The 20,274-nt window shown below is 38.2% G+C and overlaps 1 protein-coding gene across 1 annotated transcript in view; it reads left to right on the top strand.

The window, feature by feature from the left end:
* Nucleotides 1–20,274, top strand: part of spata20 (spermatogenesis associated 20) — a 54,851-nt gene that overhangs the window by 1,664 nt on the left and 32,913 nt on the right. Inside the window, exons 2-13 of the mRNA XM_065262650.2 lie at nucleotides 1,050–1,187; nucleotides 1,302–1,366; nucleotides 1,462–1,616; nucleotides 1,702–1,845; nucleotides 2,111–2,312; nucleotides 2,542–2,672; nucleotides 4,194–4,298; nucleotides 4,521–4,595; nucleotides 5,470–5,682; nucleotides 6,591–6,783; nucleotides 8,708–8,876; nucleotides 18,340–18,548. Of these exons, the coding sequence (XP_065118722.2) occupies nucleotides 1,050–1,187; nucleotides 1,302–1,366; nucleotides 1,462–1,616; nucleotides 1,702–1,845; nucleotides 2,111–2,312; nucleotides 2,542–2,672; nucleotides 4,194–4,298; nucleotides 4,521–4,595; nucleotides 5,470–5,682; nucleotides 6,591–6,783; nucleotides 8,708–8,876; nucleotides 18,340–18,548 (1,799 nt within the window). The remainder of the gene's footprint in view (nucleotides 1–1,049; nucleotides 1,188–1,301; nucleotides 1,367–1,461; nucleotides 1,617–1,701; nucleotides 1,846–2,110; nucleotides 2,313–2,541; nucleotides 2,673–4,193; nucleotides 4,299–4,520; nucleotides 4,596–5,469; nucleotides 5,683–6,590; nucleotides 6,784–8,707; nucleotides 8,877–18,339; nucleotides 18,549–20,274) is intronic.

Raw genomic sequence — 20,274 nt, 5'->3', positions numbered from 1 at the left:
GGTGGATGCTGCACATTGGTGGTGGTTGAGGAGATTCCCCCGTTCATATGTAAAGCGCTTTGAGTACTGAGAAAAAGCGCTATATAAATGTAAGGAATTAAATGTAAATGTAAGGAATTAAAAACATTTGGAGGAGTCACGAGCTGCGGGAGGTGCCAAGCAACACAGGATACAACACTGGATAACTTATGATTCACTACATGTTCGTGTCATTTGCATTATATGCACTAACGCATTGTGCATTTCCAACATAACACAGTAGTTTTTCTTACCGCGAGCAACTCATGACCATGTTTGGACTTTTCAACGAAATCCAGCACTTAACAAAAACACACACGAAACTCAGCTGCTACCCCGGATAAACAAACTTTATCCATTCTTTCCATAATGCTGGCTTTCTTCTCCTTACATCCAAAAACACACTTCTTCTTTCGTGCCATTGTTGAGTTTTGATGTTTGTAAGTTCTAGCATCTCCAGCTGATTGACAGGTGGGCAGGGTTTTCTGGGGGAAGTGCCCATAAAAAGAAGTGATAAGTATAGAAACCCCTGAAACGTCAGCTCTCGTTCTCAATCTCCCGCTTGGCGTGTAAGCGTGCTTTTCTGTGTGAAGGGCCCATATAAGAATTAAAACATAAGGTCTACATGCTATGTAAGATGTACTAAAAACTTTCAGAAACTTGTACAAACCCTGGTGAAGTGCATTCAGCACAGAATTACTCTGTCACACATCCAACTGCTTTTTTGACACTTTGCCTAGGTTTAGCTGTGTTAATAAGTCAGAATGCATGAAATAGGGTTAATCCACACTTTAAAGCTTCCATTAAAACCAATACAATTTCCATTATAACCATTAAATCCATTAGAATCTCTGTGTTTATATTGTTTGTTGGCAATGGTAATGTTACATCTAGCTAGATCTATCTTCCAGTGCACATTGGCGAAACGTTTATCATTTAGTCCCGTCACACAGAGTTGAAGTTGTAGGTCCTGTGTCTGTTGTACATATTTACATGCTGTATTTTTTGGTCATTCACCTGCTGTTCTGTAGATCTTCTGGAGCCGTCTGCTTTAGCATGGCATCAGGAGGTGATGGACCAACCACATCAAAGCCTCCGAAACACACCAACCGCCTGAGTAAAGAGAAGTCCTCTTATCTACTACAGCATGCGCACAACCCTGTGGATTGGTGAGGGGCTCTGGGATCTTCAGGGTCACATCCACAGAACTTACTTTTAATTTCTGTTTTCAGATTTGTGACAGTCTTTGGACTGAAGTACATTGTTTTATCCTTCTGTAACAGGTATCCATGGGGGAAAGAGGCCTTTGACAAAGCGAAGAATGAAGACAAACCAATTTTTCTGTCAGGTAACATAACGGTATACTTGAAAGTATCTTGCACCCATGTTTTATTTAGAGTTTTGGCATGCCAGCCTCAAGTCATTCATTGTTACTGCTTCTAGTGGGTTATTCCACCTGTCACTGGTGTCACGTGATGGAGAGGGAATCCTTTGAAGATGAGGAGATTGGAAAAATCCTCAGCGAGAACTTTGTGTGCATAAAGGTGGACAGAGAGGAGAGGCCCGACGTTGACAAAGTTTACATGACATTTGTGCAGGTTTGGACTGCTTGAATTGGTGTTACATACATAGTAACTTATGAGTATTGAATGATTAAAATACAATTAACTGCTTGTTGCCTAGGCAACCAGTGGTGGTGGTGGTTGGCCAATGAGCGTTTGGCTTACACCAGATCTCCGGCCGTTCATAGGTGGAACATACTTCCCACCCAGAGACATGGGAAGAAGAGCTGGACTAAAAACTGTGCTTCTACGAATTGTAGAACAAGTAAGGTGAACTTATAATTTAGATCTTAATTTTAGTTATATATCTTAATTTGATAATTACTTTCTTTATTTTTTAATTTTCCCAAATTCAATTATTGTCAAAAAAAAGAAAAAGTCAACCTAGGCTTGTTTAATTTTTAGCCTAGATAAAGTTCAGTATTCGGTTTACTAGTACAAATATTAAAACATAATATAGCCACCCCAGCCCAGAGGACCACAGTTTAGGGTAACCTGATGTGTGAGTACCTTCATACTTCGTGTTTTAGTGGCAGAATAACAGAGAAACATTGGAGTCCAGTGGAGAGAGAGTACTGGAAGCCCTTAGAAAGGGGACAGCAATCTCTGCCAACCCTGGAGAAACTCCTCCATCCGGCCCAGATGTTGCCAACAGATGTTTTCAGCAGCTGGCTCACTCCTATGAGGAGGAATATGGAGGTTTTACAGAGGCACCAAAGTTCCCTTCACCAGGTAAACAAACATGAAATTAACGTAAATAAGAACTTGTCACTAAAACTTTACACAGCTTAGTATTCATTAAGGATTTGTCAGAAAATACTGTTTTGTTTATATAAGGAACACATAAAACAAAATATCTTGTTTACTACTGTTTACTACTAATATCTTGTTTGTGAATTATATGTCAAATATTTCTTTACATAAAGGATACAGAATGACTTTGTTTGTCTCTTTTCAACAGTGAACCTGATGTTCCTGATGTCATTCTGGGCAGTAAATCGAGCAACCTCCGAAGGAGCAGAAGCGTTGCATATGGCTCTTCACACTCTCAGAATGATGGCACTAGGAGGCATTCATGACCACGTGGCACAGGTGAGATGCAGACACAAAGTCAAAAGCTCTTTGTCCATTTAGGCTGGATTTACACTGCAAATCTTGATGCCCATTTCTGAATTTTTTTTTACGACCTAGTACGCCATCTTTTTAGTGCGACTTGTATCTGATATCTGCATTTACACTTAACACTTTACACAAAGAATTTAAGGTAGTCATACTGATCCGGAACAGCACAGAGGAAGTAAAATGTTGCGAATCCGATATGCAATGGACACAGACAAAATGATTATGCAAGATTACATAGCTTTATTTCTGTAACAAGACATAAAACTTCAACATTAGTCCACTAAGCGGAGCCATTGTCCTCCAATGCTCTACTAAGAAGATGGCAGGTGGTGTCCACCTGAGTTGACGTAATTTGCCAGGCGTCACATTTGTAATGACGGACAGGTCACTTTTGAGATGGGCAGATCCGAATTTGTCCACTTACATTGCGGACAAAACACTTATGAGGTGTCATGAAACATTTTGATAATGAAAGTAAATGCTATCAAAATAAGAAGCATACAGTTGCAAAAATCTCTTCATGTAGTATTTTGCACATGATTTCAAATGACATCATACAAACAAATTTTGTTTTTTTTTTCACATTTAAGGGGAAATTTTTCATTACCGCAATGTGTCCATGACTGGATTTGGGTTCTTTGACATGGAAATATTTATAATTAAAAAAATAAAACTAAATAAAAAGCTTCAGTGCATGTTATACTATAAACATTTACAGTAAAGAAACATGTGGTATTTTGTAATCATTGGTAAATGTAGAGACAATAATAAGGAATATAAATGTGTCCAAGACCGATATTCTCATCCTCCGCAACAGTTTTCCATTATTGTTTAAGCATTCAAGGAACTAACATTTTCAAAAAAAAAAAAAAAAAAAAATGGTTGGAAGGGACATAATTGACTGTGACACACAAGATGGCTACCAGGTAAGCAGTTCTTATTTTTTCTCTCCAAATAAAAGTTGAAATTTTGTTTGTCATAGTACCTAGACAACTTTTTAGTTCTCATCAACGAAACACGAGTTTGTAAATGCATATATTTAATGTAATATCATGTTGCGGTAATTATAATTTTTGATAATGATAATCTAAAAAATGTAAATAATTATATGGGAAATATTTTTAAATCCTCTAAAAATAATGGTTATAGTAAGTTCAGACCTTAATCTTAGATTTGCAAAAAAAAATTGCCTTCTAAATCTGGATTTCGTTAGAATCACTCGAATGCATGTATCTGATTCATACCGATTTATTTCCAAATATAAATGTGGCCTGAAAACCGATCTGAGAATATCTGATTTTATGCTCTTTTTTTACTGCTTATACGTCTGTGGGTCATATGCGATCTGTGTCACTTGAGGGGAAAAATGAGTCACTTCAAACAGGCAGTGTAAATGCGGCCTTGTTAATAATTTATCATAATACACAACCTCATTAAACCCCTTTCTTTCTTTCTATCTTTCTTTCTTTCTTTCTTTCTTTCTTTTCACAGGGTTTTCATAGATACTCGACAGATTCCTCCTGGCATGTTCCTCATTTTGAAAAGATGTTGTATGATCAAGCCCAGCTTGCTGTGGCTTATATCACTGCTTACCAGGTGAGGCTATTCAGTATGTGTTACTTATTAAGAGTTTGCAGACATAATAAAGAATGTATTTGTGTATTATAAATGTGTTAATGTCGTATGGGTTTTATATTTTAAAGAGTGTAGACTGTGTTTATAAAGTTAAGATGATTTTAAGAATTATCTAACATGTTCTAGATCTACATCTCTTGCATCAGTGAGGTGTTGTTTTATTCTTGCTGTTAATTTCTGCAGGTGTCTGGGGAACACTTTTTTGCAGATGTGGCTCGTGACGTGTTGCTTTACGTCTCCAGAGACTTAAGCGACAAGGTGAGGCCTCTTTTGGTATCAGTCATGCTGCTTCAGCTCCAGCTGGAAAAGTACCAGGTTGGGCAGCAGCAAAGAGTAACTGCCATCTTATAGACGGTTTCAGCAGTAACAACATAAACAAGCGGCTTTCGTGGAAAACATGTAACTTCCGGTAAACTCAGCTAAGAATAAATAACAACAAAATCCGTTTTAAGTAGTTTATTTATATAACAAGCTAAATAAACAACACGTAGATTACCTAGGAAACTAAAACATTTGTTATTTCGACTAAGGTATTTGTTAGAGTTCAGTTTCAGCAACTAGTCAGACCATTAAACAAACAGAAACTGGAAGTGAAGTTTGGACCAGACGCATAATCACGTCACCACATGTCATTTTTAACTTATACAGATGTATGAAAGTCCATCATGTAAGCAAAGTCAACAGTGAATACAAGATTTCAGATTTATTTTATGTAATTTATTTTTGGGGGTATGGTTATATGTCTATAAAAATTTCAATGACAACCCAAATTTTGCTACGTTAAAGCCTAGTTGTCTGGGCTGGGTTTGGACCACTTTAAGACGTCTTTTAAAGGTAAAATTGCTTGCTGGGTAGCTATGTTTAGAAATCTGGATTTAAGTTTCATGACAGTGTCCCTTGACACAGTACACAAGTGTAAAAAGTGTATACAAGCTTTTTCTGCAAACCTTTACCAACAGATAACCAAACTTCCTTCTGTGCTATAAATTATCAACTTGTCATTACACCTAAAACAACATGTAGAACCTTCTGCCAGCAAAAAAGTAATGACCCCCCACTAGATGCCACAATAAACCTTTTGCAAACAAGTGGCAAAAACTAAATAAAACACATTTTTTTCTGCCATCTGTAGTCTGGTGGGTTTTATAGCGCTGAGGACGCAGATTCCTTTCCCACGACCGAATCCACTGAGAAACGAGAGGGAGCGTTTTGTGTGTGGACAGCAGGAGAGATCAGAGAGCTACTTCCTGATTTTGTGGAGGCCGCCACAGGAGGTGTGACACAGGCCGATATCTTCATGCATCATTACGGTGTGAAAGAGCAAGGAAACGTCGACCCTGCGCAGGTTTGGTTTTAATTTAAGTTTTTACATCATGTGTGAATTCTGTTACGCTGCCTATGAAAGATGTCCGAATATGTTTCCGGAACTTCCTACATGTATAAAGGTGGCTTCGAAGTCATTCCCACATGAGCAAGCAAGGCAACTATCAGCTGCCTAAGTTTTCAGATGTGGCCCCTGTCCAAACTGCATTTGCTCATATTATTAAAGTGCATGGTGACCATGACTGTCAAGCATGAACGACTGATTTTTACTAAACTTGCATTAAAGGGACACTCCACTTTTTTGAAAATATGCAAATTTTCCAGCTCTTCTAGTGTTAAACATTTGATTTTTACCGTTTTGGAATCCATTCAGCTGATCTCCGGGTCTGGCGCTACCATTTTTAGCATAGCTTAGCATAATTCATTGAATCTGATTAGACCATTAGCATCACGCTAAAAATAACCAAACAGTTTGGATATTTTTCCCATTTAAAACTTGACTCTTCTGTAGTTACATCGTGTACTAAGACCAACAGAAAATTAAAAGTTGCGATTTTCTATACAGATTTTACTAGGAACCATACTCTCAAACTGGCGTAATAATCAAGGACTTTGCTGCCATAACATGGCTGCAGGGGGCGCAATGATACTACGCAGCACCTGAAAATAATCCCCTGCTATTGAAAGTAATCAAGGGAACTATTTTCGGGCAATGCTTAATGTCACTCCACTGTTTTTTTTTTTTTAAAGAGCATCTCTCAAATTTAGCTAATCATCTTCTGTCTTTTTTTTGTGTAATTCATGTGGGCTTAAATGACATGAGGGCGAGTTAATAATAACAGTTTATTTTTGTCTGAACCACTTATTATGCACATTTTCACAATTTGTTCTCACTTTATGATTCTCACCGTGTTCTTTGTGTTCCTGTAGGACCCCCACGGAGAGCTGCAGGGGCAAAATGTGCTGATTGTGCGTTACTCAGTGGAACTCACCGCTGCTCATTTTGGCATCAGCGTGGACAGACTGTCCAAGCTGTTAGCACATGCCAGGACCAAGCTGGCCGAGGTGCGGAGGGCCCGTCCGCCTCCTCACTTGGACACCAAAATGCTTGCGTCCTGGAACGGTACAGTACAATTCTCTGCGTCCCGATTAGAGGAAAGATGTCAGTCAGGCGGTAATATACTGGTTTAATTCTTCAAGCTGTGAGGCGGGTAAACACTGCAATTAAACCTAATTGCATTTTGCTAAATGTTTTCTAATGGAAACAGCCATCAATTGATCAATAGAAAGACGAGGCATAAAGAAAATTTGCAATTCCTGCAGGACCTGAAGCTACACCCCCCTTACTTTCTTTGCACCTTACGTTTTATTGATCACATTCGACAAGCTTTGTAAATGCTTTTTTTTCTTAATGGGAATGTTATAGATGTGGTGCCAGGCTACTTAAAAGCCTTTTAAGAAGACCTCCGGGTTGTGGTCTTTGCCCTCAATGTCTTTAATGAAAGGATATCAAGGCCTTCATAGGGTTCCAAAGCCCATTTGGAGCTCCAGCTGACAAAGGCACTGAAGAAATTGTGACTAATGAGCTGATATCTTAATTAAAGAAAGCCTGGGACATTGTTTAATGAAACTTTTCCTTCTAGAGCTATGCTCTATTATATTCTTAATTCAATATACAGAATGGATATTGCTACCTGCAGAGCCACCCTTCACATTAATCAAAGTTGATAGACCCACTTACATGGCTGCGAGACGTGCCGGGGTGAGGGCTCACAGAGCTTTGACAAGACCATTGTTAGTGCTTCCCAGTCCTTTGAACACAACGTGCTTTAGATCTTATATACTGTAGTCCCATCTGTCTTGTTGGCTGGCACCTTTTGCACCTTTTCAAAACCTTGTTTTTAACTCTGATTGGGGAACTTTTTCAAAAGTTTTAAATTCGCAGAACTTTAATCTTAAAGGTCCCGTTCTTTCTGTGTTTTTGAAGCTCTGATTGTGTTTACAGTGCGCAATATAACATGTGTTCATGTTTCACGTGTATAACACAGGCTGATGTCTTCCTTGTTCTGTGAAGTCACTCCTTCAGAAATACGTATCGAGTTTTGATTGTGTAGCTTATTTAGTGTGTTGTGATTCGATAGCAGCTTAGCTTGCCGTTAGCTTAGCTTGCGACTGACGTATTCCAGTGGGCGGAGTTTTTTCAAAAAACTGTTCTAGTGACATCATTAAAGCAGGAAGTAGAGGGCTGTAGTCCAAACCGGGCGTTCGCTGTAGGCTTTGAAATGCGAGTTGTGTTACAGTAAATATATCCCCTGGCAGTGAACTTTGAGCTTCATCATTTTACAGGTATTATTTATGCTATTATAGCAACTAACTAGGGTTAAAAACTGGGATCAGAAAGAATGTGACCTTTAAAGGAATAGTTCACCAAATTTTTTTAATTCTGTCATTTATTCACTGCAAGTTTTCCAAACCTGTATACAATTCTCTGTTCTACTGAAAACAAATGAAGATATTTGAAGAATGTTTGTAACCAAGCAGATCTGGGGCACCATTGACTTCCATAGGAGGTAAATGGTGTCACAGATCTGTTTAGTTATTAACATTTTTCAAAATATCTTTATTTGTGTTCAGCAAAACAAATTAATGCATAAAGGTTTGGAAAAACTTGAGGGTAAGTAAATGATGATTTTTTATTTTTATTTTTCAGTGAACTATCCATTCAAAATGGAAATTCTAGCATTGTTTATCCACCCTCATGTCTTTCCAAACCCTTAGGCTATTTTCTGTGGAACACAGTAGTTGAAATTTTGGAGAGTGTTATGCAACTCTTACTATACATCAAGTGTCCCAGAGAAAAAAATAACAACATGACAGTTTGGAAAGTCGTGTGGGTGAGAAAAAAGTTTTTATTTTATATAAATGATTTATTTTGCAACCACATTGAGAAAATGCTTTACTTTGCCTTTTAAAACGCCCACCATCATATACAAAGTAAAATTATTCCAAAGTTATCATTGTCTTCTCTTATTATATTGGTTGGTCAGGGCTGATGCTGTCTGGGTTTGCACGTGTTGGAGCCGTTCTGGAGGATGAGGCGCTGCTGAAACAGGCTGAGCAGGCAGCTTGTTTTCTCAAACAACACCTGTGGGACGATCAAGGCCAGAAGATTCTTCATTCCTGCTATCGTGGAAATAACATGGAGGTGGAGCAAATGTAAGAAACCATTCTGCTACTCCCAAAATGATGTACATAGTGGGGTCCCAAATCTGTCAGTTTGTTAATTTTGCTAATTTAGTAAGTAGATTTTATTTAAAGGAGCCGTTCTTTCTGTGTTTTTGAAGCTTTTGAAGCTATGTTTACAGTGCGCAATATAACGTGTTCATGTTTCACGTGTAAAAAAACCTGGTATTTTTCAAACAATTTACTTATTTTTATTGTTTAGTGTGTTGTGATTTCAACAGCAGCTTAGCTTAGCAGAGCCGTTCGAGCCAAAGCTGGCGACTGACCTATTCCTGTGGGTGAAGTTTATTCAAAAACTGTTTTATTGATGTCATTCAACCGGGAAGTAGAGAGCTGTAGTCCAAACCGTCCGTTCGCTGTAGGCTTTGAAAGGGGAACACTTTTTAAGAAAAAATATCGCCTGGCAGTGAACTTTGAGCTTTATCACTTTGCAAGTATTATTTATAACAGCAACATTACACACTAACTAAAGTTTGAAAAACTTGAACTTTAAAGGTGCAGTGTGGGACTTATTAGCGGCATCTGGTGGTGAGACTGTGAATTGCAACCACCGGCTTAAGCCCAATTTATAGTCGTGCGTAAGTTCTACGCCGTAGGCTATCCGTAGCCTGTGCGTAGTTCTGCGTATCCTGACGTGCACCTCGCTAAATTTTTAACAGCGCGTCAGTTCTACGCGGACCGCAAGTGCGGTGATTGGTCCACCAGAACCCCTCCTGTCAGGTAAAAAAAATTTGTCATAGGTGTCATTTCCGTTTGCGATGGTGAAAACAAAGAATGGCCAAGTTGAGTAGTGATTTAACTCAAACTGCAACGAAAGTCGCTGTTTATTTACTTCCGTCATTGCTGGTCTTCTCAAATCATACACAACAAGTTGCTGTTTCTTCTTCGTTTGTGGGTTAACTTGCCAAGCTTCTTCTTCTTTGATGATCGCCCTGCTACCATGGTTACACGGGTGGATACTGCCTATCAGCGGTCTGCGCGCGTGTTTGCACGTCGACGCAGACGACGACGCAAAAATATAAATGAAAAATGACGCAGAACCTACGGCGTTGCGGCTACGCCGTAGGACCTACGCACAACTTACGAGCCCTTTAGTTCACAGCTCACACCTCCTTTTCGAAGCCATGGTAGGTGCCACAGGACATACACGTCATTGTCTGAGACAACGTTGTAACAAAACGCTATCTACTATTGTAGAAACGTGACACCGTCTTCCATGTAAGGGGACCCACGGTGTATGTAGATAAAAACGGCTCCTTCTAAGGTAATAAAAACAATACAGTTCATTTTGTAAGGTCTTTATACATCACTGATAATGTATATTATATTGCATTTCGTTCAAGAGATCCTTTTAAAAGTCCTACATTGAAATTTATGTAAGTTAATTTAAAATCTTATTCATGGTAAACGTGGCATATGTTATGTTTGAATAACAGAATGCACTCAAGCTGGCTTGGGCATCGGAACCTGATGATTCATGTAATCCCGGCACGATCTGAGTGTCCCGAATGTCTTGTGTGCTTCAAGTAGAAGAAAATCCAAATATTTGTACAAAGCAATTTTAATTTGTTACATTGAAATGTGCAAAAACCCAAGTATTTTTTATTCAACTGAATCAAAATCTAAATTATCATTGCAACAGTAGGCCATTTAATGTGTATTCTGTCATGAATATTCTTAACATTCTGATTTATGAACATTCCAGGTCTACCGGTGTAGAAAAATTACCCAGAATCAGGACAAACCTAATCTTTTTACGTTTCAAATGACCCACACACATATTCACTGGCCTCATTCTTGGGGTATCCTCTCATTTGTACCTCCCATTAACACATGTGTTGGCACATCAGGTATCCCACAAATGCTGACTTTGCTTTTCACTCGAAGGCCACACTGATCTTCTTATGTTCTCACTTCTCACGTTTAGTGCCATGTTGTTTAAATAGCAAATGCATTTGTGCCCACTTTTGCGGCCATGGTCTGAAAACGAGGTGTGTTCAGGCGCATTGTTGGCGCATTGCTATTTTTAAGGGAACTCAAATAGACTACGCCATTGACCAACAAAAACCTAGTCTAAAGTCGCAATATGCGCAATATGTTTTTTCTTATTTAAAGAGCGCAGTAGTAATGTGCGCCTATAAACGGGACGCCAACACGGGTTTGCTTATCACATACATGAATGCGCAGCTGCACAAAAACGCTTTTAAATTTGAAGGATTAAAGGATTGAAATGTAAAATATTATTATTGAGTCTCATGGACATAAATGTGGACCGATTATGAGACATTAGAAGGCGCAAAGAGCTGCTTCACCTGTAGCCTGGTAAGTAAATGAATGCTTTGCTTTAAAAAAATGCATCTATTTTTTTATGTTTTTATGAGAAACATTTTAAGTAAAGCTTTGTAAAAATCCGATGGCGCTGTTTGAGTGCTAAAAAAAACACTTCGGCTCTCCGCACGTTCTTTATCTCTTGTTTGTATTTTTAGAGTACAAACCTTTTCTTGCATATTTGCAAATTATTTTATGAGATTACAATAATTATGTTGGATATCAATACATTCACAGCAATTTAAAGCCTGCTATTTGTACTTCTATGACTGAAAGAAAATGGCTTTTAAAGGTTTTAATCCAAATAAAAACAAAATTTCAATAAAATGAAAACAACACAATTTTTAACATTATTCTTAAACTGGGGGTCTTCTTCCTCCGCTTAGTTTTTCAGTTTACAAAGTCTGTCTTCTGAATTGGGATTAGAGATAGCGCCAGCACAACTGGCTTTTAAAGGGGATGAGAGATAAGACTCTCATTGTTTTATTGCACGTTACGCCCAAAACACACCCATTACTCATTAGGAAAATATAAACAACCCTTTTCGACCGTGCGCTCGGCGCACAAACATTTTTCCCGACGTTAAATTAGCAAAAGTGGCATCGGACATTCCCATTTAGACCGTGCGGCGTGCGCTTTAGATAATGCACTTAGAACGTTAAAATAGGGCCCTTAAGGTCTTTTATTCTAATAGAAGATCTGTGGGCCAGCCAGGTCAAAATGCAGCATCAGGTGAATTATTTATAAACTATCCAGCTGTGTTGTTAACACAAGGAACAGCGAAAACAGTTTAAATCTTGTTTCGGCTTTATAAAAGTCACACTGTATTGTATTGATGTCTCAGTATATTTGAGCCTGCAGGCTGCTGAGACAGATAGACCGTTGCTCTTTATAGATGTGGTCTCCTGACAGCTTTGTGTGGAAGTTGTAATATGGCTTTGTTGTACGTTGAAGAGACCATATCAGCTGAAGAACAGAGGGCCTGAAAGAGAAGTCAATGGAAAAATCATGAGAGAGCAGTTCATTAAAAATTGACTGATGGGCTGATTTGTCTTGTTGACGCACTGGTCCTTCCATCAATTCAGGAGTAGATCTACTCTCTGAATTTAATATCTGAAACAGAAGTCATATTATTTCTGTTCCGTCACAACGCCCTGCTGTTGTTTCCATAGAGTGGTCAAGGTTTAGATGGCTAGTATGGCCCAGTAAGCTCCTGCTGGTATATAGACTGCATTGGACTGCACTTTTTTATGTAGCTGGTATATAAAAAATGGCCATCCAAAGTGCTTTACATATTGCCTCACATTCACCCATTCACTCACACATTCATACACCGACAGCGGTGTCAGCCATGCAAGGCGCCATCCAGCTACCCAGCTGGGGTTAGGGGTCTTGCTCAAGGACACCTCGACACTTGGTCAGGTGGAACCGGGGATTGAACCACCAACCTTCCGATTTGTAGACAATCTACATGAACCACTGCCGCCTATATAACCACAGTACCGCAGTACATTTATAACCGCAGTACTTCATTATTGAAAGCAACACTTATGCATTTGGCAGACACTTTTATCCAAAGCAACTACAATTTTATTGCCATGTGTGTTCCTTGTGTTCGAACCCATGACTTTTTATGTTGCTAACTTTACCACTATAGAGCTATACAGAAAGATGCAAGATTTTCTGTAAAGGCTGTTAAAAGCATCAAACTTTTCCTGTCTCCTTCCATTCGTGTCTTAGCTAAGGACCTTTCCAAGTAAGGGGCTTCAAATGTTTTTGTTGCGCCATTGTATGCTAAGATATAATTTTCTATTAATTAGTCACATGGCATTGGGGGATTCCCTAAAAGACTGACTTCAGATTATCACTTTATATAATAACACATTATAAGCATTATAAATGACTTTGTCGCTGTCTGTCGCTCATCTCTTTCAAAAGCGGAGTTTCTAAATCTGGTTGTCATAAACAAATGAGGAGGGGAGAACCAGGGCAAAACCAACGTGGGACGAAAGTAACAAAGTGATTTTCTCCGAGCCCTGCTAACATTTGCATACCAAACTATGACAGCATCTTAAGCACACAAACCCTTGACAGAGCTGAAAAATATCGCGTTATTTACTCACCATTTTCCGCTTGTAGATCCAGAAAGGTGTTTTCAACCATGATTAGTAAATTCCTAAAGCTGCAATTTTTTCTTATAACGCATTGTGTTTCTGGTTTCATGTGGTACAGTACTGATCAATCTACAGGTTATTTAGTGCTGTGACACATCCTGAAGTTTGACTTCTCAGAGTTTTTCAAAATAAAAGTAAATCGTGTTTAAATGTGAGGAGATACTGTCGGGACAAAAGTAACACTTGTTACTTTTGTCCTGCTGCTAATACTGTTGTATATGTAAAAAATTTATATTATTCTAATTTGATTTAATTTAATTTTCATAGTATTCAAAATGTTGAATTTTTTTATTCTCAACGATTTAAGTTTGTACTGTTGGTTGCTTTTTAACAGTTGATAAATTTAAAATAAAAATTTAATTTCATTATTTTGTACAAAGATAAATTACAAAATATGTATGCAGTTACATATTAATGAGGTCATAGTTATGTATATTTAATAGAAACACGTGTAACACAAAAATCTATATTGTTTTGTTGTGCTACTTTCGTCCCTGCATGTGGGGTCGAAAGTAACAATTCACTACTCAAGTTTAAAGTTAAATTATACTCAACTCGTTTTACATTTTTACAAAATTCCACCTGGTCTTGATAGAACACACTTGTGAGTTACTGACCACAGAAAAATATATATCTCTGTCTATAACATTATCTTTTTAAATTAAGTTTTTCTGAAATTGGTACCTTTGACCCTGCTCTCCCCTACCATCCACTTTAGTAACTGACGAGAGACGGATGACGTGAACTCCACTGCTTCGTTCTCATTTGTAGTCGCTCCCGAAAGTCTCTCATAATTTGCATAAAACTAAACATTTCTCAACTTTGTCGCGTGACTGGACACGGCCCATCCAGTCGCCAACGGTCACTGTGGCTCGTGTTGCCGGAAGTCGCCAAGCTTCCAATGAGAAGAGAAGAAATCAATGAGATTGCTTCGCTCTGCTACTGCTAAACGCTGCTAGTCTTAATGCAGCTTTAATCCTCATGAGCTTTTCAAATTTCAAATAACACACTACAGCAGGTGTCATAACAGTAGAGCAGGTGCAATTAAGATAAATTTGCACATTGAAAGCTTTATTCAGGTATAATAGACCTCCTTAAGTTCCACTAAGGAGTCCAACAGAGATGCCCAACATTGTGCACTGTTTTTGTTTTCCTCTAAAATCTTCTAGCACTTATTGTACATGACATTTGAATAGCTCTATAGATCTGACAGTTTGAGGCAATGACATCGAAGGGTCAGATGTTTCAGGCGCTCTACTAACAGACACCTCACCGACATTTATCATCTCTTGGAATGCCAGTTGTTTGAGCCAGGAGTGAACTAAGAACCGTGGAGGTTAAATTCCCAGCCCTTAGACCCGTCGCGCCTGTCCTAATGCCGACGGCGTGCTATCTTCAGACCTGTCACTATCTGTTTCTTCACACTCCGCTGGCTACGGTGGCACCTCATCTCGAGGGTCTGAGATCCAGTGGTGAAGAGTTTCTGATGTGCTCTGATGAATCAAATTTATTTTAAAACATCAAAGACTTCTACAGGCTCTTTGGGTAATGTCACTTTCGCAAAACATAAAGGCCCTGCTAAATGCTTTTGTATGCACGTCAAGCGGTAGACACAACTTATCTCAAAACGATGAAAACCTTCTGACTTTTTTCATATCTCGCCCTCTTCTGTAAGAGGTTTGTCACACTCGGTGATTGAGAATGGAAGGGGAGTAAGAGACTAAATGACTTTGTCATTTTTCTATGATTTTCTGTCATAGATTGCTGTAGCCTATTTTGGCTGCAAATCAATGCAAAGCCCCCTGGTAAAAGGAAAGGAGTGCCGCGCGAACATAAACTATTGTAATAGACTGAAATAGGATGCAGTTCATAAAGTAACTTTATCCAGCGAGTGATGCACATTCATCCCTCTGGGGTTGGTAATGTGTTCACACGTAGCTTTAGTGAGAGGAAACTTCACATTCGATAAACACAGACTGCTTTGCCTTCACTTTCTTATTTTATTAGTCTTTGAAAGGATTCATACAAAAATGATTTACGCGCCCTCATTTTGTTATAAACCTGTATGGGTTTCTATCTTAACCAGAATAAAAGATATGGTGAGCTCATATGCAAAGCCACTAAATGCCACCTCCGTCACAAATGAGATGAGAATGATATTTACTTAATGCTCTCGGCACGTATTATACGTTCAACGTGTGGTTACCATTTTTTCTCAAAACATAGGGCCCTATTTTAATGATCTAAGTGCATTGTCTAAAGTGCACCCCACATGGTAAAAATTCTGTCCGATTCCACTTTTGATAATTTAAGGGCCGTTCACATTATAACTATACGTTTATGCACGGAACTCGCGCAAATCACTTGCCTTTAATATTGCTTGTAATAAAAACTTTTGCAGATGTCCTCAACACGCTGCGTTTCGCGTAACTCTAAACAGTGAATCTAATAGTTTGTGTAATCGCTTACCTTTTGGCATAACAATTAGTTAATGTAATAGAATAAAAAGCATTACCTAGTCAATTTTTTACAGCAACTGCAAGTAATTTTATGTTATAGACCTCAGCAATGAGCTTCACTGTCATTTTAAGTGCGCGTCCACTTGAAGTTCAAATAGATTTGATTGGCTATCAATGGTTTGTCTTTCATCAGGTGGGAAAAATCGCTCAGAAAGTGATCCCAACGATGTCGTTCATTGTATCTGTATCGTTATAGTTTTGGTGTGAACTCTGCTATTCATTTTATTATAAAAGATTTTCAAAACTATATTTTTTATAGTTATCATTATAATGTAAACGGCCCTTAATTCCCTACATAGTATCAATGCCAGACCTTTTATGTTCATATAGTTATTAATACTAATTTAATAATTTAATCTCAATTTATGGCAGCTTATTTGAAAGAGCAGTTTCAGCCCCTGCTTACAGCTAACCATTTGTGATAAAATGATGGGGACAGACTTTGCTGTGGGGAGTTGGCTAAAAAGTTTAGCCTATTTATCCTAGCTAGCCACAAGTCTCTCATGCGCTGGCTTAACCTCTGTCTCCTTCCTTTTATGTTTTCTGACAGTCGGTATAGCATAAAAACTAATTCTGGGGTTCTTATTGCTGTTGTTAGAACAGCCGTGTATTACACCACACACAATCGCGCTGTTAAAAAAATTACATTGATAATACCATGGATAATACTGACGCTGCCTCGCTTGTCAATTGACAGACTGAAAGTTGCCGTGGTTTCTTTGTCAACAACATGGCCGCCGCAAACATTGATGACATAGGTCGAATAACTCCTATTTTAGTTGCCCCAAAATAGCAACGCACCAACAATGAGCCTGAAAACACCTCGCCTACAGACCAGAATGCCCATGGGCAAAAAATTGGGCGCAAATGCATTTGCTAATTAAACAACGTGGCGCTAAACGTGAAAATGATAATTGCGGCAGGTTGAAACTAGCAAAAGACTCTTGCACCGTGCATTGCGCTGAATTGCGCCGGGTATATGATAGATCCCATAGTCTTTTGTGTTCAACAGAAAAAGAAACTCGTATAGACGGTTTCATCGGACGCACATGATACACGTCTGGATCCGAACCTTACTTCCGGTTTCGTTTTTTTAATGGTCTGACTAGTTGCTAAACTGATCACTTGAACAAATGCCTCGTCGAAAAAAACAAATGTTTTGGTTTCCTTGGTAATCTATGTGTTGTTTTTTTGCTTGTTATATAAATAAACTACGTTTAAAGAACTTTCTTGTTATTTATTCTTAGCGGAGTTTACCGGAAGTTACGTGCGGACCGCGACAGCCGCTTGTTTATGTTGCTACTGCTGAAACCGTCTATAGATAAATGTTGACAGAATTTAAATTTTTTGGTGAGCTATCCCTCGGTTGCATAATCGGCTTGAATAATAGGTTTAGCATCCATGTTTCTTTACAGCTGTGAGAAGCGAAAATGTGGATGTATGGTTGTCATATTGTCAATCACCATATTTGCAGGAGTAACGCCTGTTTTTCACACGCTAAATTCACTTCTGCATTTAATGCAGTTTTCACTCCCAAAACGTAGCATACATTTGTGTATTCATATTGGCATTAAAATGTGATAAAATCTCTTAACAAACTTGTTTGTGCAACTTTTTTCCTCATTATGAGGAGCTAAAAGGTAAACATGATTTATTTTGCTTGCCTTTGCATAGCTATGTACCCATTTGGGATCCAGTGGGTGTAAGTTTCGCATTTCTGCTTCAATTTTATGTCCCTTACTGCAAATGTGTTTTCTTTTTTTACATTTGTGACTCTGTCTGTGAAGTCAAGTCTTAATCTAATTATGGATGATCATCAAAGTTTGATTTCATTCATTGATTTCACTTTAATTTCAATCTTGAACATGACCTTACTCAGCCAATATTAGTTATCTAATATTATTATATCAAAATATAAGGTTCAAATTTCACAGAACGTTCTTTACATTATGTAGGTTGGTTAAGTGTAGAAAAGAGTAAATCACAAAGTATGGTTTTCACAAACTGGGTCACTTATTTATTTAAAGCAACTTATGCTGTATTCAATCTATACATTTCTTTTACTGTATCAGCATGTGTGTTTCCCATGTCTTTTGTGTCGCTAACACAATGCTCTTGCAAATGAGCAACATGAACACAGACACCCTTTCTGTGGTTAATTAACATTTAGCTAAAAATGTGTTTGACTCTAAATATTCTATAAGCCCTGAAGCTTAGTTGGTAGAGCATTGCATTAGCTCAAATGTCATGGGTTTGATACCTAGTGATCACACAAAATAATAAAATGCATACATTGAATGCAACGTACATGTAAAGTCCCCCCTTTATTAATACATTAAATTCAAATCATACTTGTACAACATAAGCAAGGATGTTGACCTTTCTCACTAACATTCTCTGTAATGTTCTCCCCAGCACTTCCCCCATCGCAGGCTTCCTGGATGATTATGCCTTCGTGGTGTGTGGGCTGCTGGACCTGTTCGAGGCCAAGCAGAAGGTCCGCTGGCTGGAGTGGGCAGAAGAGCTCCAGCAGAGGCAAGATGAGCTCTTCTGGGATTCCCAGGGCAGTGGCTACTTCTGCAGTGACCCCTCAGATCCAACACTGCTGCTGGCTCTCAAACAGGGTGAGACACCGGAATGACCTGGCTTATATGACATTTCTGTTTTTTACTATGGTATTAGACAGGGTTTCCCAATTAAACACAATGTGAAGGGCCACTGACCAAAATGTTTGCTCTGCTGTTGCTTTCTGATGCTGTTGTTTTTTAACAAAAAAATCTGTATTACTTTGCAAGCCAACTGTTCCTGTTCATCTCCACATTAAATCTGCTCACCATTTAATAGTGGTTCAATGCCTCATACAACCATTGTTTGGATTATATTTTCCCAGTCACAGTTTGGATGAGAAAAAATAGGGTGGGGCAAATAAAACTTTGCTTTCCATTTAATACTAAAAGAGCATATTAAGATCTTTCTAAGTATATGTACACAATAAAAAATACTGGCCTTAAACGAGTGAACAGTCGATAATGAAATAAGAACACTGGGTCTTGTCCACTAATAATTGCGTACGTTTTTCTTATTTATATGCACACTTGAACCTCTCACGATAACTTTATGCCTAATTAGTGTTGTAGTTCTCAAGACCACTTTTTAAAGGTCTTGGTCTTGTCTTGGAATCGACCGCATTTTTACTCGGTCTCGTCTCGGTCTCAGACAAAGAGGACTCGGAATTTTATTTCAAGACCGGTCAAGACCACAACTGATGGCACACTGCAAAAAAATGATTGTCAAGAAAAAAAATTCTTAGTATTTTTGTCTTGTTTTCAGTAAAGATATCTAAAAATTCTTAAATTAAGATGCTTTTTCTTGATGAAAAAAACGACCCAAGAAAATAAGTCTAGTTTTTAGAGCAAAAATATCAAATTTAAGTGATTTTGTGCATAAAACAAGCAAAAAAAATCATTTTTTGCAATGCACATCACAAATGTATTTTTTATCATTAATTTTATGCAGTTTATTCAGGTTTGGCATATGATGTTGGCATTGTTTAATCATTGTTTAAGTTTCTCCCAATGAACTAATTTTATTACTAAAAACACCTGCATTGTGTTAAGTGGATGGCAAGCCATGGAAAGACAGTTCAGATTAAATGGTTAATGCAGTGACTTGCAATGGTCTTGGTCTTGACTTGGTCTCGGCCTGTCTTGGTCTTGGTCTTGACTCGGTCTCGGCCAGTCTTGGTCTTGACTTGGTCTCGGTTTAGGTGGTCTTGACTACAACACTATGCCTAATTCAGAACACGTGCGTATGCACATGAGTTTGTTCTTATACTTGTTCTTACGTTAGTTGATCACTTAATGTGACGTTGATTGTTGCGAGAGAGATACTAAGCGCTGCCTCTCTCTCTCTCTCTCTCTCTCTCTCTCTCTTGCATATATTAATTAAAACAAAACCAAAATGATTATTTTTAACTTCAATTGTTTTTACAAGAATACTTGCCGAGATAAAAAATTTTAACAGTGTTTATTGTGTATGTGTCTGGTCAAGAGATAAAAGAAAACTGAATTTTGTGGGCACGCATGGCAGCTCTTTCATTTAATCCATAGCTCTAATGTTGGGGCTTTATTTTTGATTTTCACAGGCCAAATATTTTCTCTTGTGGGCCAGAATTTTCTGATGATTCGGCTAACTGTTTTAACCAAACTCGTGCCTTGCTAAACCGATTTATCCTCACTTAACCTCATTACTGTGAAATTGTTCTTATCTTTGTTGTTTTTTATCTCTCCTACCCCTCCATTTCTTTTTCGGTCCGTCTTTGTGTTTCTGTAAAATTGTGATAACTCCTCT

This window comes from Paramisgurnus dabryanus, chromosome 1 (genome assembly GCF_030506205.2).
Source record: "Paramisgurnus dabryanus chromosome 1, PD_genome_1.1, whole genome shotgun sequence".
NCBI lineage: Eukaryota > Metazoa > Chordata > Actinopteri > Cypriniformes > Cobitidae > Paramisgurnus > Paramisgurnus dabryanus.
This window is presented reverse-complemented; position numbering and strand designations above follow the sequence as displayed.